This window comes from Oratosquilla oratoria, chromosome 4, assembly GCF_046742065.1.
Source record: "Oratosquilla oratoria isolate Oo_2021 chromosome 4, ASM4674206v1, whole genome shotgun sequence".
NCBI classification, from domain to species: Eukaryota; Metazoa; Arthropoda; class Malacostraca; order Stomatopoda; family Squillidae; genus Oratosquilla; species Oratosquilla oratoria.
This window is the reverse complement of record NC_134780.1, coordinates 32822786-32849069: the sequence shown is the minus strand read 5'-3', so window position 1 is coordinate 32849069 and position 26284 is coordinate 32822786. Positions and strand designations below refer to the sequence as shown.

The 26284-nt window shown below is 46.6% G+C and overlaps 2 protein-coding genes across 4 annotated transcripts in view; one reads left to right on the top strand and one right to left on the bottom strand.

Annotated features, from left to right (window-relative positions):
• Positions 1 to 26284, bottom strand: part of LOC143024756 (Na(+)/citrate cotransporter-like) — a 143323-nt gene that overhangs the window by 74541 nt on the left and 42498 nt on the right. For all 3 annotated transcript variants that reach the window (XM_076183876.1, XM_076183875.1, XM_076183874.1), the window contains exon 2: positions 1240 to 1373. In XM_076183876.1, the coding sequence (XP_076039991.1) occupies positions 1240 to 1338 (99 nt within the window). In that variant the 5' untranslated portion in view covers positions 1339 to 1373. The remainder of the gene's footprint in view (positions 1 to 1239; positions 1374 to 26284) is intronic.
• LOC143024319 (uncharacterized) lies at positions 21203 to 22580 on the top strand. The gene is made up of 2 exons (XM_076183117.1): positions 21203 to 22034; positions 22278 to 22580. The coding sequence occupies exons 1-2, from the start codon at positions 21325 to 21327 to the stop codon at positions 22567 to 22569; spliced, it is 1002 nt and encodes a 333-aa protein (XP_076039232.1). The 5' UTR covers positions 21203 to 21324; the 3' UTR covers positions 22570 to 22580.

Genomic DNA, 26284 nt, shown 5'->3' with positions numbered 1-26284 from the left:
CTCTGCTGTCGTTTGTGACCTGAATTTAACCTTAATTGGTCTGGTCTTATCTGTATTGCATTTTCCGAGCCTAGACATTTCTTCTATTTGTTTCCCTATTTCAGGTTCATCTTCTTGAGCTACTTCTAACATCATATATACTTTTTCCTTTTCTTCCTTTATTCTTGTAGTCCTATTTAGATTATACTTCTCTTCCATCCATAATATAATTATACATTTCTTTTTGTCCGCTAAGTCTCTTACTATATTCTCCTTCTCCCTCATCACTTTAATAACTGCCTTTAATTTGTTCTTTCATCTGCTGTTCCATTATACCTTTAAATTCAATCTTATTGTTCTCTTGTATTTTTTTCCAACCACTTACCTCTTTTGCTATGGACTCTTTATTCTCTTTATTATTCCTCTTTAATTCCTCATTGTTTTCCTTTACTTCTCTTAACTGTCTTTTTAATTCTTCTATTTCTTTAGTTATATTTTGATTCTCTTCCTTTAGTTCTTTCAGTTTATCAACTCTTTCGGTAACCTGTGATAATTAGTCAAACCTAACCTCCCATTCTTCGTCCATTTTTTTTCTTTCATTTTTCCCTCTAGTTTTACTAGTCGGGGGACGTTGTCACCTCCTCCCTCATTAAATCCATAAAAGCAGTTATCTTCTCTTTCCATTGAGCTGCTATTATCTATATTTCTGCTCTTGACACCTCTGCTTCCTTGTTGTTCCCCGTTTGTGTATTCTATCCCCCGTTGGTTTACACCTCTCCTAAGATCCGGGGCCCGTTCGTCCCCTTCCTCATTTCCTTCCATTTTCCTCAATAATCCCTCTCTTTCTCCTATTTCTTCACCTTCCCACTACACCACGAGCTTTTTCCCTTCCCTACTAATACAACAAGGTACTCCCTCGTCGTTGAGATTCACGAAAATTGCCCTTCTTTTCCGGAGTTCCAATCTTCGCCGTGTATCCGACGTGTGTGTGTGTGTGTGTGTGTGTGTGTGTGTGTGTGTGTGTGTGTGTGTGTGTGTGTGTGTGTGTGTGTGTGTGTGTGTGTGTGTGTGTGTGTGGCACGTTTCATCACCCATAATACTTTTCTCCACCTCTGGAAGAGTAAGATGAACATAACAATTCAGGGTCATCGGTACTTCTTTCCTGGTTAATAAGTTTATAATGCACTCAGTGGGAACTGAGAAAACACTGGTACTTCAGGGCATCATGTCATAAAGTTCAAGGCATCTGTATTTGCTTACCGTGCTGCTGGAGGCGGCGAGCGGAGCGAGGAGAGTTGGCGCCAAAACAACGACGTAGGAACGCCAGAACACCTTCAGGACTCTCAGCGACGGCATCATCGCTGCAGCAAGCCCCGTAGTAACAGGTTCAGCAGCTTTGGAAAAGAAGAGGAAAAGTTGGGGATTATTGAAATGTATTACAGAACAGCGCATGTGGCCAAATGGCAATGAGTAAGAGCTCTCGGATGCATGCATCAACCACGTCGTATCACCACAGCATAGGACGTAACATATCACTCACAAATCCTCCGGAATCTTCCTAGCACACCACACCTTCCATACATAAACACGTACAAAGACAAATTGCAAAACAAACACTATTTTTGAGCCTAGGTTTCACTCGAAAAAATAATGCTGATCACTTTTAATTTGTATTTACACCCACTCTCTACTGCTCTCCTTAAACCTCCCCTTTATAAGGGAGGCAGCCAGCCAAGGCACGCACCCACTCCACCCAATGCACTCTCTTCTTAGCTCCTCGTGGATGAAGAGTCATCCAGAGTACATCAACAGCTGGGCCACAGCAACTTTTCGGCCGTTACCTGTTGTGTAAGGTAGCAAGGCACGAATATCTTTATTCGCAGATCGATGATTTAAGATCGTATCCTCTTATAGACGCCATGCCTTGACCTCGGATACCAGAGCTTTAGTTTGTTCAGCCACTGCATCAACCCCCCCCCCCCAAAAAAAAAATATATATATATATATAATATAACAATTGTAAAGTGCCAAGGCTATTTATCTAATCAACTGGCTCATAACAAGTCGGTTCTTTATATACTCAACTGGTTCACAAATGACTCACCTCACTCCAGAGTACGGGTAAGATGAGCCATTTCAGAATTATAACAATTTAATATATTATTGTTAAACTAGAATGGATAGGGAGGCTCCTATAGGAGCACATATGATGAAACTGTACCAGCTCCAGAACTCAAGAATAATGCACAATGGTAGCACCAGAGCAATTACCTACCCTCTCCACAGAGGGTAATATCTATCGCCGTCGACATTGTCAATAGACCCAAGCACCACAACCAACAACTAACACACACACACACACACACACACACACACACACACACACACACACACACACACACACACACACACACACACACATATATATATATATATATATATGCATATACATATATATATATATGTATATATATATATACATATACATATATATATGTGTATATATATATATGTTGAAGTGCGTAAGACAGAATGATTGGAAGGGTGGTGAGGTAAACACCAGGAACCGTTGGATTTTTATTGCTAACGTTTCGTCCTCAAAGGACTTCCTCAGAGTGTACAGAAGTACTACTACTACTACTAGATAGGATAGTTAGTTGGGGAAGAGGGGGGAGGGGGGATAGGGGTTTAGTGTAAGGAAAGAAGGAAATGGAAGGAAGTTGGAATTGTGACAGGTGTGGGGCAGACCCACTTGCTACTTTAATCACACACACACACACACACACACACACACACACACACACACACACACACACACACACACACACACACACACACACACACACACACACATATATATATATATATATATATATATATATATATATGCGGAAAAACCACCAAGGAAAAAGAAAAACTGATGACCAAGCGCTTTCGTCTATTCAGACATCCTCAGGGTACATAGAAAAGAAAAAGTACACAAGAATATATACAATGAGTATGAGGTCAGGGAAGGAACCAGGAGAGGTTGCGAGGATCTAATGTCAACCTGACCCGTTCGCGGCAGCGGACGTTTGGGCTACTACTTTTTTCACAATAAAATTGTCTAACTTATACATACCATGACTTAAATTTAAGTTATTGACAAATGTATCTTTGATCAGACTGGATTCTATTATATTTCTCGTCAAATATGACTTATCTTTAACAATTTCTTTAGCACCCTCCCAATTTATACAATGATTAAAATCCCTTAGGTGAATAAATAAGGCATTAGACATTTGCCCACTCTTGACGCTATACTGATGTTGTTTTAACCTTACTTTTAATTCTTTTCCAGTCTGACCAATATAGCATTTGTCGCAATTTTTACATGGAATTGAATATATACATCCTTCTTCCTTATATGGAGAGTTTTTAATTAAAAGACTTCTAACTGTATTGGAGTTCTTAAATGCTACTTGAATGTTGAAAGTCTTAAGAATATGTGGTAGTTTGACGAAATTCTCGTTGAAAGACGAAAGCGCTTGGTCATCAGTTTTTCTTTTTTTCCTTGGTGGTTTTTCCGCATATTTAGAATCACGAGTTTATGTGATTTCTCATGCAAAATGGATACCACGCGCTACTTCCAAGACTTCACTGTTTTCTGCCCTGGACTTCCTCCCTTCGTCACTGAATTCTGTTCAGCTCTCTCCAAGTCCCCGGCACCCCGGTACAGCGGGGTGTCCAGGGACGACTCCTCTCCTGGATAGAGGACTACCTGCTACACCGACGCGCCCGGGTCAGGTTCCAAGGCCACCTTTCAGCCTACCGGGACCTAGAGAACGGCACTCCGCAGGGTGGGGTTCTCAGCCCCGTCCTCTTCAACCTCCTAATGGAACAGTTGGTGAGCCTACCCTTCCGGGGTGGCACGGCGCTTCTCAGCTATGCCGACGACCTGGTTCTTGTCGTCTCGGGCAAAACCCGAGGCAATAGGATCACCAGAGCACAAGAGGGCCTTGATCTTATCTCTAACAAGTGTGAAGAACTGGGCCTCAAGATCTCAGCTGAGAAGTCCAAGGCCTTGATGCTTAAGGCCACCACCCCGGACACCCACCTCCACATTCAGGGTATCCAGCTGGCTTGGACCAGCTCGTACCAGTACCTGGGAGTATGGGTTGACCAAGGCTTATCCTTCAACACCCAGGTCACCTACCTAAGGGAGAGGACGAGGACGAGAATCAATGTCATGAGGGCGATGACAAGGACACACTCTGGAGCCTCACATGCCGTGCTGCGCCTGTACTACATACAGGCCGTCCGCTCGTTGATTGACTACAGCGCTGTCGTGCTGGTTTCCCTGTCACCCACCCAACAAAGGAGGATCGAGTGCATCCAGAACCAGGCCATGAGGACCATGCTCGGGGCACCTCGCTGGACCAGTATGTCCATAATGCAAAGTGAGACTCGACTGGTACCTCTGGCCTCCAGGGTTCAACATATTGCGACTTGCCGGGTGGCTAAGATCCTCCGACAAGACAGGGAGACCATAGCACGAACCAAAATCAAAAGGACCCTACCGCAGCGACGGGACCTCTTCAGCACAAACACCTGGCTACGGAGGATAGCTGACGCCACCAATGCACTGTTCGACGACGGTCAAATAGCCATGTGGAGTCCGGATCTGGCCGTTGCAAACTACGTTGTACCGGCCCCATGGCAGCCCCCACCCGTCGAAATCATCATCAACAACCCGCCAGCAAGGAAGGCACAGTGCACACAACACGAGCTGTGGTTACACGCGCTGGCATCTGTGACACAGGCCAGCATCCCAGGGGGAGCCGTGTACTACACAGACGGATCTGTGGACCCTGTTCGAGGCACGACCGGAGCGGCGGCAGTCACCGGCGGGGAGACGCTGTCATGGAGGACCCCCGACCACTGCTCTACCCTGCAGACGGAGTTAGTTGCCATACAGCAAGCCCTGGAGCACGCCCTTCACCATCGTGAAGGTGCGGTAATTATACACACAGACTCCAAATCTTCCCTCCAGACACTCCAGCAAGCCAGCCCCACCGACAACATCCAGCTGGTAACATCCATTCAGCTCAGCGCGCAGAGACTTGCCGGTGAAGGCCGGCACCTACGGATGAACTGGGTACCCAGTCACGTGGGGCTCCGAGGGAACGAGTTGGCGGATGCAGCAGCCCGAGCAGCTAGCACCATGCCCGCAGTATCCTGCTACGTCCTCCCCAGCCTGCAGCAGATCAAGACGCAGGCTAAGCGGAGCACCTGGCACTCCGCTCATCACCACCATCGCACCATGGAGAGAACCTCGCGGCAGGCAGCATGGTACGCTGCCACCACAAATTACCAGCCGCTACAATGCGGCCGTCCGCTAACTAGAGCCGACCAAGTTCGGTTGCACAGGCTCCGGCTCGGGTACGGCACGCTGGAGCAGCTACGGCCCGAGTTCAGTGGTCAGGAGTGCGAACACTGCGGCCTCCAGAGCCGTCGACCGCTGATACACTACCTGGTTCACTGCCCCGCCACAGCTCAACTAAGACAGCAACCCATCGAGGGCCCACAGGATGAGGAAGCTTTGGCCGCCCATTTGGTCAGGCGGGCTCTTAACACACCTAGCAAATTGCTAACCATCATGCGAGACATTCCGCCCCCTCGCTGAAACATGGTAGCAAAATATCGGGGCGTAAGCCCCAGCGGCGGGCTTGTGGCCCGCGCATTTTTATATGTATATGTATATAGTTATAAGTATGTGTATGCACGAGTATATATACATACGTGTATGTGATTGTGTATATATTCATGTACTAATGTTAAATAATAAACTAACTAACTTCTTTTCTATGTACCCTGAGGATGTCTGAATAGACGAAAGCGCTTGGTCATCAGTTTTTCTTTTTCCTTGGTGGTTTTTCCGCATATTTAGAATCACGAGTTTATGTGATTTCTCATGCATATATATATATATATATATATATATATATATATATACATATATATATATATATATTTTAAAAACGTTGATGGTTGTCGTGAAGCTTCTGCCACTTATGGTGTTCGGTTGGAGGTTGGTCCATCTCCTATTTGTTTGTTCTCCTTATCTTCTTGCTTGAGATGTTGTTGTTGTTGTTTGTTATCAGTGTTATTATTGTTGGTTGGCTGTTAGTTTTTTTTTATGTATATGACTATTCTTTTTGCCTAGTTTTGTTTAGGTGTTGAATCTATGGGGGTTATTTTATTAATTACTTATTGACTTTCATTTTATGTTGTGATGGTGAGGGGTGGGGGTTGAATCTTCATGTCGTATACATTCTTTTTTCTTTTTTTCTTTCCAATGAGTATGACTTTTATTTTCCCTTTAGGGATGATGGTTAGTGGATTAATGAAGGGTAGTGATTCTTATTGTCTTACTCATTGTTTTTTTTTTATGATATCACGTGTGAGTATTCGCACGTGTTATCATTTTTTTTTTACAATAACAATAATAATTATGTTAGTAATAATAGTGATAGTGTTAGTTGGGTTAGTATTGTTAGTAGAACAATGAAAAAAGTGGTGTATTGAGTGTTATATAATGTATTTAGGTTGAGGTGGGGGTCCGTTGATGATCGGGGACACTAGGCCACCAGCTGTGATCGTGTCCTTCTGTGTCTATGTTTTCACTGAGTTGTACTATTTCTGGGTTTGTGATTGTAAGTCTGTTCCATGTTCTGTAAGCTAGTCTGTAGAGTCTTGTGTTCAGTGGTTCGAGTTTATGTTGTGTGTGTAGTTCTTCTATTGTGTTAAGGTATGGTGGTATGGAGTGTGTGGCGAATCGTAGTGTTTTGTTTTGTACTGATTGTAGTTTTTGGAGTTGGTTTTGTTTTAGTGTGATAGTTGTTATTGGTATGTATTCTAGTTGTGGTCGTACGAGTACTATGTATAGTCTTAATATTAGTTTGGTGTCTAGGTTTCTGAATCGTCTTAGTGTTTGTAGTGTTTTTTCTGCTTGATGTTTTCTGTTTTTTGTGTGTGTTTGTAGACCTCTGTTTCCAAGTGTTAATCCTAGTATTTTTATGTTTCTTTGTTTTTGTATGTGTGTGTCTTCTATCCATATTTCTGCTGGTTTCTGTGTTGAAATGTTAAGTAATTGGAACTTTGCTGTGTTTGTATTTTCCATTGTTGTTCATATGTGTTTATTGTTTCTATTGTTCTGCTTGTTTTTAGTGCTAACATGTTTTTGCCTTTTTTACTTGGATATGTGATTATTTGTGTTAGGTCGTCTGCAAATTGTATGTGTGTGACTCCGTGTGTCGGGTTGGGGGTGTCGTGTGTGTAGAGGTTGAATAGTGTTGGTGAAATAATGCTTCCTTGGGGGACTCCGCTGTGTATGTTGAAGGGTCTTCCTATGTAATGGTGTATTCGTATTTGTGCTTGTCTGTTGTCGATGTAGTTGCAAAGTATTCTTGTATGTCGGGGGGGGGGTGTATTTTGTATTTAAGTCCTGTGTGCCATATTTTGTCAAATGCTTTTGTTATGTCTCGTGATTTTATGTTGCATCCGTGGTTGTGTCTTTGGCTTATGGCTATTGTTTCGTATAGTGTGGCTATGGCTGTGTGTGTTCCTCTTCGTCTTGTGAATCCATGTTGGTGTTCGTTTATTAGGTTGTTATTATGTAAGTGTTTGAGTAGTCTTTGTTGTATGAGTTTTTCTAGTATTTTGCCTGGGACTTCAAGTAGTGATATCGGTCTGTAGTTGTTTATGTTTGTGAGTTTTTTTCCGTGTTTGGGTATGAATGTTAGTGTAGCTGTTTTGAATGTGTCGGGGAAGTATCCCATGCTGAATGTTTCATTGAATATTTCTGTGAGTAATTGTAGTGTTGAGTCTGGTATGTTAGTGTTATTTTGTTTATTTATGATTGTCCAGGTGTTTTGTCTTTAAAGTTTTTTATTATGTGTTTGATGTTAGTTAGTGTAAAGGGTTTTGTGAATGTGTTGTCTGGGTCAAGTCGTCTCATGTCAGCTAAGTTAAAAGGTGTGATGTCGTCTTGTATTTCTTGTACATGTGCTGTGATTGTTCTTTTATGTTCCATGTCAAATGTTGCATTTTCTGTTGGTGTGATTCTGAATATGTTTCTCCAGTGTTGTCTGAAAATGTGTTCTTTGTCTTTGTCTTTATGTATCTTGTGGTTATTGTGTATGATGTAAGGGGTGGTGCTAGTAGGTGTTCCTTTTAAAAAAAATTATTTGTGTCCAGAAATATTTGGTGTCATTGTATTTTAGGTTTATTTTTCGTATTTCATTGTTCCAGTGTTCGCTGTATAGTTGTTTGTTTTCTTCTAGTAGTTTATTTTGTATGTCGCGTAGTGTTCGTTTTGCTTGTGGTGTCCATGTGCCGCTGTTGTTGTGTGCTCGCGTTTGTAGTTGTTGGTATTGCCATTGTAGTAGTTTCAGTGTGTTTGATTGTCTTGGGTGTGGTAGTATTTTGTGTTTTGTTTGGGGAATGTGTTTGCCCATGGCTTGTTGTATCATAGTGTACCATGTGTTAAGTTTGTCGTCTATGTATTGTTTGTTACGTGTTGTTCTTTGTCTTTGTTTGTCATATTTTGTTTTTTCTTTGTTTTCTTTGTTGAATATGTATCAAGCTGGTGTAGGTATTGTTATGGGTTTGGTTGCTAGTGTTAAGTGTATTGGAATGTGATCTGATGTAGTTAGTTGGCCTGGTGTGATTTTGTAGTTTAAGGGATGATGTCGGTTTGTTAGTATTATGTCTGGTGTTCCTTGTCCATTGTGTGTAATGAAGGTAGGAAAGTCTGGTCCTAAGTGTGTTAAGTGTCCTCTTCGTATTAATTGTGCTATTTGTCTTCCTGTGATGTTTGCGTTGTTGTGTCCTAGTGTGAGGTGTTTAGCGTTCATGTCTCCTATTATGTATATAGGTAGTCTTTTTCTCGTCAGTCTTAATATGTCATCTATAGGGAAGAGGGGGCGTCTGGGGGGTAAGTATAAGGTTGCTATTACAATGGGTCCTTGGTTTGTGTCAATCTTGATTGCTAATATTTCGTCCTGAAAGTCGTCTAGTATTTTGTGTTGGATGTTATGTTTAATGACTATTGCTATGCCTGCTTGTGTTTGGTTAGAGTCGTTTCTTCGGTGTACTGTGTAATTGTATATTTTGAGTCTGTCGGGTGTACCTATTGATTTTAAAAGTATGATGTCTGGTGTTGTTATGTTGTACATGTTACAAAGTTCGTTTCTTCTGTCGAATGTCCACTGTATTATGTTGTGTTGGATGATGTGTATTTGTTCCATAGTGTTGAGGTAGAAGTGTGTTGTAATTGTTTATTCGGCGTTGTGTGTCCAGTGGTGTTCGTGTTCTGTGTTCATGTCATGGAGGTCGAAGTGTCCTTGTTTGAGTCTGTTGAATTTTGTTTCGTTTACTCCTACGATGTTGTAGTTAGTTAAGTTTATTTTGTCTGTGGTTATTTTCTCAATTATGTCCTTTTCTTGATGTTGTGCTGTGTATATTATTTTTATTCTGTGGTTGGTGATAAGTGTTTTGAGGGTGTTATGTGTGGGGTCTGATGGTAACTGTTCTATTTCTGATGTTACTAGTTGAAGTCTTAGGCTGTTTTTCTGGTCGGATGCTCGTTGTTTTTGTGGGGGGTTGATGTCTTCGGTGTTTGGTGCAGGTCTTTTTAATGATTGTTCTGTTGTCTCCATTGGTTCTGTGGTATGTGTGTTAGTAGGTATTATGATGGGTTTGGTGTGGTTATTCAGTGCTTTGGCTAATAATTGTGTGTTAATGGCTTGGGGAGGGATGATAACTGTGGGTAGGCCATTGGCTTGGTATACTGCATTAAATGTTTTTTGGAATGTTCCTGGTTCCTGTGTGTCCATGATGGTAGCTAGTGTTGGCTGTGTTTATTGTTGTTAGGTGGTGAAGTGATGTGGTCGTGTTTGTTGGTGTAGGGAGGAGCGCAGGTTTTGATGATGTGACAGAGGCATATGTTTGTGGATTTGTGTGTCTGTTGTTGTTTCTGTTTGTTGATTTCCCTTTCTTTCTCTTTTCTCTTTGGGCAGCGGTGTGCTACTGCTGGATGGTCTCCTTGGCACAGTAGGCATTTCGTCAGTACACATGTGCATTTGTCCCTTCGGTGTTCTTTGGATGCGCAGTTAGAGCAGGCCATGTATGGAGATGGGTGTGGGGAATGTTTGCGTACGTGTTCCAGTGAGTAACAGTTTGTACATTGGGGGACGTATGTGTATGTTTCTTGTTTGAGTGTATGTCTGGGGAATGATTGTGAGAACATCTTAAGTCCCTTCAGGAGGCAGTCTTTTACCATTTGCGTGGATTAGAATTCTATTTTCAGAACTGTTCTAGTGCGTGGAATTGTGATGACCTGTGTGACGTTTGTGTTTGGGTTCAGTCTTTCTATCTCGTGTTTAATTTCTTCTGTTGAATATTCAGTGACGTATGGGTCTATGTTGGTTATGACTGGTGTTCTGTTTGCGTTGAGTTCAGGAGGGTCTTGTATGTCGAATCCGTTGTTTGAGAAGGTTTTGGTTTCTTTGTGGCATAGTTTTTCTGTGGTTGTGTCGTCTGTGAGTAAGATGTATGCAGTCTGTTGTGGTATTAGTCTGTGTATGTAAATGTTCTGTTTGGCCAGTGTCCCAGAGGTCCTTGGTTCGTTGCCGGTTATCTTGGGGACGTAAGTCTCGGATCCTAACACGACCCATTGGGCTAGGCGCAATGGGTTAGGCGTAATTTCTGTGTCTTGGTGTTGTTTGTTAAGTGTGACGGAAAAAAGAAGGGGGTATGATGTACGGCGGTTGTTGGGGGGGGGGTAACGGGGCCAGGAAACGTTAGTAATCGGTTAATTATTAGGATAAATCACGAGCGATTACACTGACAGTTACGTGAGCGTACGTGGGGAAGTGCTTCTTGGTGCGGGAGGTCGTAGGGAACGACTACTATCGTTGGTGATACTGGTCAAGCACGGCTCGCGTCTATGCCGGGAATGCCGAAGAGGCACGAAACCGGGAGGGAGGTTCCCCGCCTCTATTGCAGAACAATCCAAGTTTTAAGACCGCAGGGGCTATGGATTGTCTACAATAGAGTTAAGGGGGACACATGCATTCGGCAGAGCGAGTTTCTCGAGAACTGAGAATTTCTCGGGTACCGGGATTTCTTCTTTGATGGTAAACTTTGCGGAACGACGTTCTTTACGTTACGGAGGTTGGGCAAGTAGTGTACATAAACAAGTGTGTGTGTTTAATTTGGGAGAGCTCCCACGGGCTTTGAGTGTGAGCCCGTTTGGTGGGTGATTGTACATACGAGTGTGTGTGGGCCCGCCACACACACTCATACATTCACAAGATGTGCACACGCATAAGAATGCGCATGCACATCTCCGTGAATGCACCCTTCTTAATGTAACTAAATTTGATGGTAGGTGGTGACATCTTCGTATATATAATGTAAGAAAAGGGGAGGAAGGTGATCCAATGTATGAGTGTGTGTGACCTTGGCCACACACACTCATACATACATTGGATGTGCATACGCATGCAATATGCGTATGCACATCACCATGAATACACCCTTCCGGACAATGAGCATATATATATTGAAATAAAAGGGGGGGTGATTCAATGTATGAGCGTGTGTGTCCTTGGTCACACACACTCATACATACATTAGATGTGCATACGTATGCAATATACGTATGTACATCGCTATGAATTCACCCTTCCGAACAGAGACATGTATATATAATAATTAAAGGGGGGGCTGACACTCCACCAGCCGACGCAGTTCGTAATCGCTAAGGTGGCGGCATAGGCGACGCACAAGACCCTCAGATGTTGTCGGAGGCCCTCTCCTCAGAAAAGCAGTTGCGGGGCAATGCTTGAGGTAGTGGTTCAGGGTGGCTTCGGGGTGGCGGCAGTGACTGCATCTTCTTTCTTCAGGAGTGGAGTTGGTCTTTATTTCCCAGAAACAACGGTCCTCCAGCGGCACACGGAAGAGCAGAGTTTCCACTTTTCTTGGTGTGGAGCGAGGAAGTACAAGGGGCTCATAGTCTGTGACTGCCCTGTACCACCTCGCCCTCTCTGACACCTCTGCCTCCAGTCTGTGCTGAAGGAACCGTTGTACCTGATTCAGAGCCCTGGTGCGTAGGCGCAACTGATTTCTGCTGAGAGGGACGACAACATCGATTTCGGGTCTTTTGCGCGCCGCTTCAGCCGCGGCGTCGGCTAGCTCATTTCCTGGGACGCCTACGTGGCTTGGCACCCAGTTGAGCGTAACACTCCTGCCTTGCTGATGCAGCTTCAGCAGGAGTGCTAGGATGGAGGTCAGTAGGCGTACATTGTCGCTGGGCTGTATCGATTCTAAACTGCCTAGCAAGGACTGTGAATCCGTGTGGATCACCACAGGACCAGCTCGAGATATTAGAGCATGCTCTAACGCTCCTTGGACCGCTATGGCCTCAGCTTGGAGAGTGGACGCATGATCAGATACTCTCCTGCCGTAGGTCAAACCATCCGTCACAAAAGCAGATCCCGCACTGCGAGGCCTGTTGGGGTCTACGGAGCCATCCGTGTAATAGACCGCCGTTCCAGGTCTCGACAGTGCGCGGACGCCTTGTAGGGCCTGCGCTCGTACTCTCTCCTGGTCACATAACTTCTTCTTATTGGGAAGCTTTGTGACAACGAAAGTTGCAGGTATCGACAGCCATGGTGGTGGGGGCTCGAACTCTGGATGTGGAGAGTCCCTACTTTTCTCAAGGAGAGTGCTAGTGAGCTTGAAGGAGTCCAGGATCCCTGCCGCCTGTGCCAGCCAGGTATCGGAATGGATAAAAGTACCCAACCGTCCCAGAGCTGTCACAAGGCTCTGACTCAGCTCAGTTATCCTGGGGCTCTGGACCAACTTGGCAAGAAAGTCGACCTCCAGCCTTCTGACCCGTGATGTTAATGAAGGCAACGAAGCCTCCATTCGGAGGTTAACGATCTTAGTCCAAGGTTGAGCTCCTAGGATAATCCTTGCTGCGGCATTTTGGCAAGGCTCCAGGTCTTCAAGCTTGGCAGTCGCCACATTTATGAGAGCTGGGGCAGCGTAGTCCACCAGACTGCGGACGAAGGACCCGATGCGTGGCACCGAGTGCCTTCCCCGTCATTGCTCTCATAACTGTGGTTCTTGCCTTCAGTCTCTCCTTGAGATAGGTAAGTTCCCTCTGAAAGGTGAGCCTCTCATCAATCCAGACCCCCAGGTACTGATACTGGTGAACCCAGTCCAGCCCAAGGTCCTGGATGGTGAGGTGCTTCCCCTCTATCCTGAGTCTCAGTGCCATAGCTTTCGACTTTGTAGGGGAGATCTTTAACCCCAACCTGCTACATTCCGTCGCCACAGTGCTTAAACAGCGTTGGGCCCTGTTGAAGCACTGCCGTTTCCCAGTAATTAAGAGCGCAATGTCATCTGCATAGCAGATGACCTTGCACCCCTGTGGTAGAGGTAGTTCCAGAATGTTGGAGACGAGCACATTGAACAGAGTGGGGCTGAGAACCCCCCCCCTGTGGAGTGCCATTCTCCAACATTCTGGCCTCTGATATGTGACCTTGAAAGCGTACTTTCGCAGACCGGTGACTGAGATAGTCAGCAATCCAAGAAAGCAGCTTGCCTTTTACGCCCTTGCGAGCAAGGGTGTCTAATATCACAAGTGGACTGGCCAGCTCAAACGCCTTTTCCAAATCCAAAAAGACCACAATGGACGGTGTTCCACTGACAGCATTGAGGAGTGTTGCTATACTGTTTCCTGTGCCAGTGCCCTTGCAGTAAGCATGGATATGCTCATGCAATGGGCCCAGTTTCCACAGCAGCCTGTTTAGCACCATCCTCTCCGCTGTCTTTCCCATGCAGCTTGTCAGGCTGATGGGGCGGTAAGCACTTGGTTCCTTTGGCTTTGGAATTGGCGTTATGATTGCCGTCTTCCAGGCTGTTGGTAGCTTGCCAGTCCTCCAAGACGCGTTTATCACCCTTAGAAGTGCCTCGTCACCCGCTGGTCCAAGGTGGGCCAGCATGGAGTAGGTGATGAGGTCCTCTCCAGGTGCCGTGTCTGAGCTGGTCTTGTGCGTGACCCGTAGCTCCTCACACCATGGCGCCTCACTCCTTGGAGGTCCTGCAATGTGTCTTGAACACACTGCGGGAGTGAGGTGCTGCTGGAGCGAGAGACAAACTCCTGCACCAGCCGCTTCGCCTCAGCATCAGGGGCATGATGAGTGCGTCGTGGTTGAGTCCTGCCAGTAGCCCTACGGAGCTTAGACCACAGCTCTGCTAGGGAGGTGTGAGCAGTAAAGCCCTCACACCATTCAAGAAATTTAGCTCTTCTGGCATCTGCAGCTATGACGTGAGCGTCATGTACTGCAGCGCGCAAGTTGGCCAAATTGGTCTGAGTTCGGTGTCGTCGGAAAACACGCCTAAGCATGTTCACCCGATGGTTGGCCTCTCTCACCTCGGGGGTATAATACCAGCTGTTCTTATGTTCTCTGGGGGACTGGCGAGTCTTTGGGATGGCTCTGTTGGCAGCCACCTGAATGGCTGCAGAAAAGTCAGCTTCCAACGTTTCCACGTCTTGTGGTGGGACGTAGGACGCTGCCCATTCTTCAACAGACTTCTCAAACACTGGCCAGTTTGCCAAAGCTGTCTTCCACCTGGGAACAGGTAATACAGCTGGTATGGGTGGTGAATCCCGTATGTGCACAGAGACACCGAAGTGATCGCTAGTGACAATAGGATGCACCTCCCAGGTTACCCTAGGGAGGAGAGTGGCCGTCGCCAAGGTCAGATCAAGTCGTCCACCTTGCACGTGCGTCGGATTTCCATCATTCAACAACGCAATGTCAGGGCATTCATCTAATACTGAACTTAAGTGGCGCCCAGCGACATTGGGCCCTTGGGTCGACATCAAAATATCATGGTGGGCGTTGAAGTCCCCTCCTATGATGAGGAGCCTGTCCGCAGCAAGAGTACATACTTCTCCAAGGTCCAGTTCCGCTCTCAGGCCCCTGTATATGTTGTAGATGGTGTACGTTTCGTGGGCCCGATGAAGTCGAACCGCAAGAACTTCCACACCATCCCCACATGATACAGGGTCCGTGATTTCACTGCAGGGGATGGATGATTTGACTAAGATCATGCACCCCCCTAGCAGCGAGTGAACGAGGGAGGGAAAAGATGCGATATCCCGGAAATCGCACCTCGTCGCTCACCAATGTCTCTTGGAGAAGCATGATATCGTAATCATGCTCTTGCGCAAGCGCAAGGAGATACGAACTTTTACTGCGGAACCCGTTAAGGTTCCACTGTAGCAACCTCAAGTGATTATTGAACAGGGCGATGTTCTTCCCTGTCAGTTTCCATGAAGGTCTCATCTTGTTGTCCCCGGTCAGACGACAAGATGGGTTGCGACTTTAGAACAGTGGACGCCTTTTCCTCCTCATCAGAAGAGGAGTCTTCAAGCCTCAATGCAAGTTGGCGTTGGGGCCTGGCAGAAGACACTCTCCTCGTCTTGGATGTTGTGGGTGTCGATTTCCCAATGGTGAAAGTGGGTTTGGCTGGCTCGGGGGAATTGGAAGGGGAGGAGGAGGAAGAGGAGGAGGTTGAGGAAGAGGTAGTGGAAGAGGCGGGGGAGGAGGCAGGAGAGGAGGAGGTGGAGGGGGAGGGGGAGGGGGAGGGAGTCCTCTCCTTTCGTCTAGGGTTCCTCTTCTCTTTAAGGAGTTTGAGCACGTTCTTGACGGCCCTGTCCACGATGACTAGTGTCCTGTCTGGATCAGTTTCTCCAAGGGTGGTAGCTACTGCAGCAACGACACCAGTCACAATCAGGTCGATATCATCCTCCCTAAGGGGGATGATATCGGACGGATATTGAGGTGGAGGGGACCGTCTGTCCTGTGCTCGTGGGGTTGGTACAGGGGGCGTGGGTTTGGCTTTAGAGTTGGGTTTGGAGGCGGGTGTGGTTTTGGAAGTGGGTGCGGATTTGGAAGCGGGTTTGGAAGTGGGTGCGGATTTGGTAGCGGGTTTGGAAGTGGGTGCGGTTTTAGAGGTTGACGTGGGTTGGGGTGCGCTAGCTTTCTTGGGAGCTGGTTGTGTCTGTGTGGGGTCTGGGTTTAGTGACGGAAATTGCTCCTGATTGTTTAAATCAGGAGCGTTATGTGTAGGTGGTTGTGTTACTGTGGTGGGAGAGTGTTTCCTGCTGCCCCATACAAATGTTCCTGGGGGGGCAGGTATGAAGTCCTGTCGCTTCTCTGTCCTCTCCTTAGAGGCAATGGCCTGAACTTTACGCACTGCGCACCCGGTATTCCAAGCGTGGTGCTTCTTGCTACAATTCGGGCATTTGGCAACTGTCTCAGCGCCAGCCTTGAACTTGTCGAGGCAAGTCTCGGTGGCGTGAGGCGAGCTGCAAATACCGCACTTGGGTTGCTTCGCTGAGCACCTCGCCTGGTGATGACCATAGCGCTGACATCTGAAACAATGGAGAGGATCAGGAATGTACGTTCGTACATCATAGCTGCCATACATCCCCAGGTCGATACGTGAGAATGGTTCTCCTTTAATGGTGATGATAACCTGGCGGGTGGGCGTCTTATCCCAGCGACGCATTCTCATGGCCCCGATCACCTGAGGATGGTCCTCAATGGCCTCGGTCATGTATGAGGTCGGGTAGTCGTGTACCACGAGTCTTTGTCGCTTGTCTTCGGGATTAAGACGCTCCAGGGTCAGAGGCTGTCCATTCAACGAAGTGACCGCCTCAAGCTCCTCGACAAGCTGGTAACTGCTCGGTAACAGCAACAAGTTACCGTCGCCGAGGGGCCGGAGGGAAATCAGTTTACCGTGGAGGGGACCCCTCTCAAGAGCTCGTACCACTTCAAAAGCCGTGTCGTACCCTGCTGAGGGTACGACCTTGAAAGTGGGGAGCTTGCCACCCCTATTGTGAGGAGGGGCCATCACCACGGCAGCCTCATCATCAGATGGAGGCTCTGATCCTGGAGCGCAGCGCCTACGCTTCACCACGCCAGTAACGGTATCAGATGCCGCCATGGCGGCACTGATATGCTAACGCGTGTGAATCCTACGTATCCTCAACAACTTGAACGGGAAAAAAAAAAAAAAAAAAATCGCAATTTAAAGGCAAGAGATCGCGGGCGTTACCTAGCGCGTTCGTACCGTGTCTTATCCTGTCTATCTGTAAGCAGTTAACGAAATTACGAGGCTCGGTTGCGCGAGGGTGCGCGAGACCGGGCTAATGCTTGACGAAGGGTCCCCCCTCTCCCGCCGTGAAAACGATTTTTAAAAGAACCACAAGGGCTACGCTAACCGTGCAGGGAGAGTTATATGGGGCATAACCTGCCAGAGCGAGATTCCGCGAAGGAAGAGGGAATTAGCTCGGGTAGCAGGGCAAACGTATTATGAGCGGCAGCACGACAAACAGAGCGAGTGACTCGGGTATTTGCGGCTGAAATCTTGAGAATCACGTGGCGAGACGACGAAGCGAGAGTGTCCATACAGAGCGGAAAATCTTTTCTCAGTGTACATAAACAAATCATTGGCAGCTTATATACTCCCAGCTTACCCCGTTCCTCCCCGTTCGTCTTCGCTCCTCATGCACCTCCGTTCGGCATCACGAAGAACCAAGCTGGCCGTTACTCTCGCCAATTTGACAAATACATCACGGTGGTTGCTACATGATCTAGGCTGCCTCAATTACTTTTCTTCTCTGTTTCGTTAGACCTTTATGTAGCACCTCTGTTCTCTCCCAATCTGGTAGGTGGCCAACATTGTCAAGGTGGACCACTAACGAATTTGAAGTTCTGTGAGCTCTGACGTCGCTTTTGTGTTCATAGGTACGGTTTTTTTTTTTTTTTTTCTTTTTTTTTTTTTTTTTCAACCCTGCCCGGGAAAACAACTGTTCCATTTCACTCGTGCGTCTTAAGTTGGGGACGGACAAAAACCCACCACTGTCAACCTCACTCTCTCCTCCTTTATCCCCTCTGCTTCTTTTATTTATTCTTATGGGCCTTCTCCCTCAATCTGTGTAACAGACCTTCTAGATACCGTAGTTTTTTGAAAATATAAAAAATGTGATTGATCTCTTCCTGGAGGAATTCCTCACTACATATTCGGAAAGCTCTCAGGAAGAAACCAATGACAATTCCACTTTTAATTCTGTCGTTGAGGGCCGAGTAATAATGCACGATGTCATCCTTATTGGTGCTTTTCCTGGAAACTGAAAATGCGGTCTTATTCCCTTTTCTCCAAACCACCGTGTCCATGAAGGCCAATCTATTACTCTCTTCATGTTCCATTGTGGACTGAATGTCCTCTTCTATCCCGTTTAACCTATTCAAATTTTCGTTAAGATCGGTTTCCCTCGGGGCAACGACAAGTACGTCATCTACGTATCGCATCCAAGTGGTATCCTGGCCCATTACGTTCACAAAATTATTTCTTTCTAACAATTCCATATACAATGAGGCTAACACTGCACTGAGGGGACTCCCCATTGCGAGCCCACGGCACTGGAAAAAATTCTTCGTCATTGAAGACGAAGGAGCCAAACCTCACACACAGGGAAATTAATTTCAAAAAGTCTTCCTTACCTCGAGGTAAATCCTCATCTCTCATGTTGGAAACCACCTCCCTAGCTGCCTTCAACGCACCTTCAATAGAAACATTTGTGAACAGACTCGTTACATCATACGAAACTAAGGTCTTGTGTGCGAGGTCCACATTCCTCACACACAAGACCTTACTTTCGTATGACCGACCGACTTTGTGTGCCACATCTGTGATAGAGACTGTCGTGCCAGGATCGGACTGCTGAGCCACATCAAACGCTGCATCCAACGACAACAACAACAACAATAATGATAATAATAATAATTGTAATAATAACAATGATAATAATATTAATAATAATAATAATAATAATAATAATAATAATAATAATAATAATAATAATAATAATAATAATAATAATAATAACAATAATAACAAAATAATAATAATAATGATAATAATAGTAATAATAATAATAATAATAATAATAATAATAATAATAATAATAATAATAATAATAATAATGCTAATAATAATAATAATAATAATAATGATAATGATGATGAAGATGATGATGATGATGATAATGAGAATAATAATACATACATACACACACATATATATATATATATATATATATATATATATATATATATATATATATATATATGTAAGCGGAATAGGAAACACAGGAGTCTTAGTCTTGAGTTTATTCCTGACTAGTTTCGCAGGTATGCTTTTTCAAAGGAATATGTGTACAAACGGGCTGTGGGCATTATATACATGGGGTGGACCTCACCACCTCTCCGAGTTACCATAGTTGGTGGCGAATGTGAACATCACATTGTGGCTCACGTAACAATGAAGACATTTTTACAATTAAATATGATAACACTAATACAAAAGAAATTGGGTTATCATTGGGTTTTACCTTAGGGCTCTTAGAATATGCAGCGAAGAGTATTTACAAGAGGAAATTGAATACGTAACCGCTGCGTTCAGGAACCTAAGGTACCCAGAGGGCATGTTAGGGACGTCACTACGGAAAGCCATTAAAATCAGACAGAGGAAAGGATGTGAAGAGAGGACAAATTTACGATACCTTGTGGTTCCTAACTCTGGCCTCTCTCACATGCTTTCCAAAACGTTGAGACAGACAGGACTCATCATAGTAAATGACACAGGGAAGAAAATAGGACACTTGACCACCAACAGAACCAAGACGAACCGTGACAATAGCATCGTTTACAAAATTCCCTGCAAAGGATGTGACTGTGCATACTACGGAGAGACATACAGAGGACTTAACAACAGACTCAAGGAACACAAAGCGGACATTATCGGCTGAGAAGAAACCTGCACAGCGAAGCTATAGCGGTAATCCCCTACCACACTCCTGGCCAAATGGCCACTTCCGGAAGGGAGTGTGTGGTTTGACATTCCGCATAAATCATCGGAAATTTAAAATTCCCGGCTCTGTGCAGGTGGCGCAAGCGTCTACAACCCCACCTCCCCCTCCCTATCCCCTCCCTTCTTACTCGGCTGCACGGATTGAGCCGTTACTTAGCATCGCGGAACCAGACGAGTCGGTCACTCAACAACCCACCTTCTTTTCATGCAGGTAAGTCTGGTTCCTGCTCGTGCTCGTGTTCTCGTAGGGAGCCCTACCTGTTCTCCTGCAGTTTTTCCCCTTCGGTGTTGTGTCCAGACACCTTTGGGACACCCCGTCTATGATTACCATTATTCTATTTTCAGACCAAACGCTTGTGTGTGGAATCCGGCTGCACAGCCAGGATCTCGTCAGACGGCCACCACGACCTCTGCTCCCGCCATACCCCTTGTTTCTCACAAGCTGGCGTTGTGTGCAAAGCGCGGGTTGAGGAGATTCGTGCTGCTCCTCCCAAAACCCGTTCCAAGCTAGCTGCCCTCGAACTCCTTCGGGAGGCATGGCGCAGAGCTCGGAAATTGAAATCCGCTGACGACCCCCCCCCTAGTGTGGGCGGATCCGGCGTTAGGCGTGGAATTGGGCCTCGTTCGCCCTCGCCATCCGTCTCCCTATGTCTCCGAGACTTCCGTTGGTGCACAACCTGGGCCTCTCGGAGTACAAGGGGACGAGTCTGATGTTGCGGAGTATGGTGTCCCCGAGCGTCCTCAGGCCTCTCGGCAGCCCCATACATCCGACCATCAAGGGTCCTTAAAACCCTTACGGCTTGCTTTGTCAAGCACCCCCACGAACTCGTCTTCCTCCCTAGTTCACTCGCGTGAACCCGGCAGGAAATCTCGCTCGAAAAAGAGGTCTGCCTCACCGAGGTCCAGGACGCTCAGCTTGTCCCCACCCTCCACAGCCTCTCCCCCCAACTCACCCTCCCTTCCTCGCTCTCCTTTTCCTCGCCGTAAATCCCACAAGGGCAGGGAGCCGGAGGACGAAACGAGGGGAGAGGGAACTCTGGCTGCCCAAGTGGCTGCCCTCCTTCCGTCCCTGATAGGCCCCGTCCTTGAATCGGCCCTATCACATTATCCGGCCTTTCAGGCCGCGCAAATCATAACGCACCCCTCTCCAGAGCAACCTCCTATTGAACCTACGGCTCTAGCCCCCCCTCCCACTCTCCCTCCTGGTCCTTCCCTCCGCCCCTCCGTGCCGGCGACAGGTATAGGACTAAATGCCCCTCTCAGGAGGAACCCCCCAATCAGACGTCCGTCGGGTTGGACGGGGTGGAGGACCACTACAGTTCTTCTTTACCTTATCCTCCTACCATGACGGACTCTTTTGAGTTCCGCCCCTTCTCATGGTGTGACCTTCCCCGGTCCTGGGAGTACTCGTTTGGAGAAGGCCACAAGCTAGTGGCCTGGTCTCCCGACTACTCGCTACCGGAGGGCTGGAGGAGGAGAGATGACGTTATCCTAAAGTGGGCCAACGACGAGGAGGGGGCTAAGGTTCTATATAAGATTCGACCCCTCTCCGCCCCGGCCTCCACGCCCTCCAGGATTTCCACCTCTAACACTCTGGACGCATTAGGTGCTCTCCTGGAGAACCCTCGTTTAAACCCTGATGGGCATATGTTTGTCGACAGGTCGGGGGACTCGCCGGCGGTAGCACTCTCCCCAAACGCCTGGTTCCCGCAGGAGAAAGGGGAGAAGGCCTTAGACATCCCTGCTCTCTTCGAGCGGGCCCAAGACCAACCCAAGACGGTTCCTCCTCGACGGCATATCCCTTCATCATTCCCCGTCGTCCTGCCACCACCCTTCGCGCCGGAGGGCCTGCGCGATTGCTTATGGCACTCGGGCAGGGACCCCGCCCTCCCCCATCAACTTAGTGAACCGGAGGCTAAGTTGCTGACGACGGAGGCCTCGACCAGACAAGACCTTGCCTCTACCATCTCGACCGTCACGGCAATCGCGATGATGAGGAACTGGCTGACGACGCTCGCCACGAGCTTTGAGGACTTCCCGCGGGAAGAATTGAGGTGAGTGGGATATTTCAATCTATACAGAGGGTCCAGACCTGTCCTGGCGAGAGACGCTCAGGTAGCGTCTTCACCCAGGACGGAGCCTCTTGACTAGCGCCCGAGGACGAGGTCGTTCGGAAACGACCTCGGCCTCGCATATGTTATACGTTCTACAATTGAGCGATGTGACTTTATTACACCCTCCGGGGATCGGGATCCTTCTCGCCCTACTAATTTGATTCGCGTGTTTTCTGTATGCAGAGACACCCTGGCGGCACTCTCTACCGTGGCAGAGGGTACAGCCAACATGGCGTCATCAGCCCTACCCCCAGCAGCGAGGGCCTTCACCGCGGCTCGTTTGGCAGCTCGTCAGTCTGCAACGCGGTCGGCCCCGGAGATAGCTCGCCGGGGCGTGGTGAGAGCAGCTCCCCTTTCCCGTGGTCTGTTCGACCAGGAAGCGACAGACCGCGTCTTCGCTACGGTCCCGACCGTCATCCAGATCCAACAACCCTCCCAACCTTCGGAGACACGCGATAGTGACCATCTCCGCTAGCACAGTTCTGGACTTCCTGTCTTGGCTAGCTGACACCACCAACAGGGCACCGGCGACGATCTCGGCTCACTACGCAGCCCTCGCTGATCCACTCTGCTTCGGCATGAACATCAGAGTGCCACAAAGGGAGCGAAACCTTCTAATGAAGGGGATCCGCGCCTCGAGAGAGCCGAGACGTCAGCCGGTCCTAGCCTGGTCCTTGCATCGTGTTCTGCAGTACCTGACGTTCGAAGGGACCATCATGGAGGGGGAACACTTCCTTCAACGTGCCGTCTTTCTGCTCGCCCTGGCTACGGGTTACAGGGCGTCACAGCTGGCGGCGATCACCCGCCACCAGTCCTTCTCCAAACTGGAGGAGGACTGCTCTGCCCTAACTCTCGCTCCATCACCTACATTCCTAGCCAAGAATGAGCAGGCGGACGACATGATTGGCCCTATCAGAATACCATCCTTCCTGGAGGAAGGAAACCCGCACCCGCTGTGCCCGGTCCGTGCGTTTAAAGACTACGTGGAACGCACGGAAGGGGTGTCCGAGGATCATCTCTTCTACAATTCGAAATCTCGGAACCCCCTAACCCCGAGGTCCCTGGCGCGTCTACTTTGCCGCGTTATAGAGAAGGCCGACCCGGGCCATGCCCCCCACGCCCACAACATCAGAGGCCTCGCGGCATCGCTGGCATTTCTCCGCACCCACTCTGTGGAACGGGTGCAGGACCTCGGGGGCTGGGCATCAGCAACTTCCTTCAAGACACGGTATCTCTACCACTCGATCACCCCTGTCCCATGTGTCGCCATGGGAACGGCTCCACCCCTCTCTTCGCAAAAGAAGGGGGGCAAAGGGCGACCGAGGGGTAGGGGAAGGCCCAGGAACCGCTGAGCAAGATACAATATTCTACATAGAATTTATGCACTATGTAAATTGTACAATATTATTTTTATAAAAAATAAACAAATGAATATATATATATATTGATATTGATATCGATATAAGTACTTGATGCTTTTTGTCTCCCCTCTACTGAATGATAAGATGAATAGTCTCCCATACGAGACACACGTAATAACGGCTTGAGCCCTGTCCTCGACTACAATTTGGGCTTCACCTTCTCCTCCCACCTATCCTCGTCTCATGCTTAGCTTCGCTGTGCAGGTTTCTTCTCAGCCGATAATACTTCTTTGTCGCGGCTAGTGCCGCTTAAATTGTTTTTATCGGCTTAAGAAACCTGCACAGATTTAGGGTCCCTCCCTCCTCCCACAGGCGAAGCCTTCATTTCTCATTGAAGTGACGGCTCAATCCGTGCAGCCGAGTAAGAAGGGAGGGGATAGGGAGGGGGAGGTGGGGTTGTAGACGCTTGCGCCACCTGCACAGAGCCGGGAATTTTAAATTTCCGATGATTTATGCGGAATGTCAAACCACACACTCCCTTCCGGAAGTGGCCATTTGGCCAGGAGTGTGGTAGGGGATTACCGCTATAGCTTCGCTGTGCAGGTTTCTTAAGCCGATAAAAACAATTTAAGCGGCACTAGCCGCGACAAAGAAGTATTAGACACCACCGAGAAACCAACGCTCTAGTTAACCACATTGACACAGAGGGACATTTGCCTAACTGGGAGGGTTCCACCATTCTAGCTAAAGGACTACACAAGAAACAACGGAAAATAATTGAATCACTTTACATTGCCAACCACAAAAACACAAACAAGAGAACTGGTGACTCGAAATGGACAAAATCTACCGCGACACTTGCCCTCCAAGAATGGCTTCCCAGACCCTAAGTAGATACCTTTTTCCCACTTCGGCCTACCCTCTCCAGCTTTCTTCCTTTCACTCTGAAGTTCCTCCATGCTACCTTGCCCCAACTTTTTATCATGATTTATTCTTTTAATGCTATTTGTTACTATTTATTTTCAACACTATTATTATTATCATTGTTATTATAACTTATTTATTTTTTATTTATTATTTCTATCATTATATATTTATAATTTTATCATTACATTTTTATTTTTATTATTACCATCTTTATTATTATTACTTTCTTTTTCTTTATTATTATTATTGTTATTATTATTGTTACTATTTAAATATTTTTTCGTTTTTATTATCATTGTTTTCACTATTATTGTCATAATTACTATTAATAATTTTTATTTCTTGGTTATTAGTATTATCATTTTTATCTTTATTATTGTTTTTATTATTATTACTTTTATTTTATTGTTATTATTTCCTGTATTGCTACTATCATTTTTGTTATTATTGTCAATATTATTATTTGAATATTTATCTTCATCGTTATCATTACTATTGTTACATTTTCTATTAATAATTTCTTTTGTATTAGTGTTATCATATTTAATTGTAAAAATGTCTTCATTGTTACGTGAGACACAATGTGATGTTCACATTCGCCACCAACTATGGTAACTCGGAGAGGTGGTGAGGTCCACCCCATGTATATAATGCCCACAGCCCGTTTGTACACATATTCCTTTGAAAAAGCATACCTGCGAAACTAGTCAGGAATAAACTCAAGACTAAGACTCCTGTGTTTCCTATTCCGCTTACATCAACCTGTCAGAATGTCTCAATATATATATATATATATATATACCAACGGTTTTTCCCCCTTACAAGGGAGGTAGCCAAAAACAAAGCCATGTGGTTTTTTTTTAGCTCCACTGCCACTAACACTTAGTCACTTATGTTATTCATCTGTAGGCCCCGTGCCTCTTCCTTCTCTTAAGTATGTTTCCACCAAAGCTTCGGTCACCAGTCATTAAAGTTTCTTGATGGGGTGAATTAAAACGGAGATATAGTTTTCTTCTTTTCTTCTGAATAATTACACTTGGTTTTTCAAGCTACACCAAGGGACTCCCCGCTTGGGATCCTTGTACATCCACCAGGCCAAGCCTGCTCCGACGTCACTATTTAATTCATCCGATAACTTTGAACGTTACAAATAAGTGCCACCCTTTAAGGGCGTGCCTTTACCTTCGTGCACCAATAATTTCTCTCCTCCTCCACCCTTTTCTCCAATCAGAAGACTGTTATACTGTCTCAAGCAATACTGTTTACGTAAGCATTCTGTCGCAAGCGGAACGTGGCTTAAAATGTTTACATTTCATCATATCAGCACTCTATTTTTACAAGACACCAGACGGCAAGCGAGAATGTGCAACTCTGCACTTGCTCTCGGCCATTGTTTCAAAACATACAAGTCATAAAATTTGCATATTTTTTCACCTACCCCTCTATCTACCGGCCTCTTACAAATTCACTCCCACCCATTCCGTCCCCACATACTCCATTCTCATTCACCACCCTCCCTCCCCCTTATCTTGGCTCCTCCTGAATTACGGGTCATCCCTGCATCTCGCCCATTGTCCTGGGTCAGAAGCAATGTAGCAAGACAAAGCACATCCACAGCAAGGCCGCTTCATTTAATCGGTGACCCCCATTCTCCGTGCCCTCGGTTCCGTGCTTGGCTCTCAATGAATACGGACCTACACCTGGAGGTGTGAAATTGTCGCTACGACATAGTGCTTAGTGGTGACTAACGAACTGTGAACCCCTGGTAACCAAACGAGCAGTTATGACGATCGTTGGGCATAGCGGCCCACGCCTTTCATTATGGCTGGAGCGAGTGGTGGTCAGGAACTTGGAAACAATTTAGAGGAAGAAAGAACTGCAATAGCATTATTGAAACATGAC

Excerpts from the sequence above, each read along its gene's own strand:
- LOC143024319 (XM_076183117.1), top strand. The coding sequence starts at position 21,325 with ATGACGGACTCTTTTGAGTTCCGCCCCTTCTCATGGTGTGACCTTCCC. Across the intron at positions 22,035-22,277 it reads TTCCCGCGGGAAGAATTGAG|AGACACCCTGGCGGCACTCT; the intron begins GTGAGTGGGATA and ends TTCTGTATGCAG.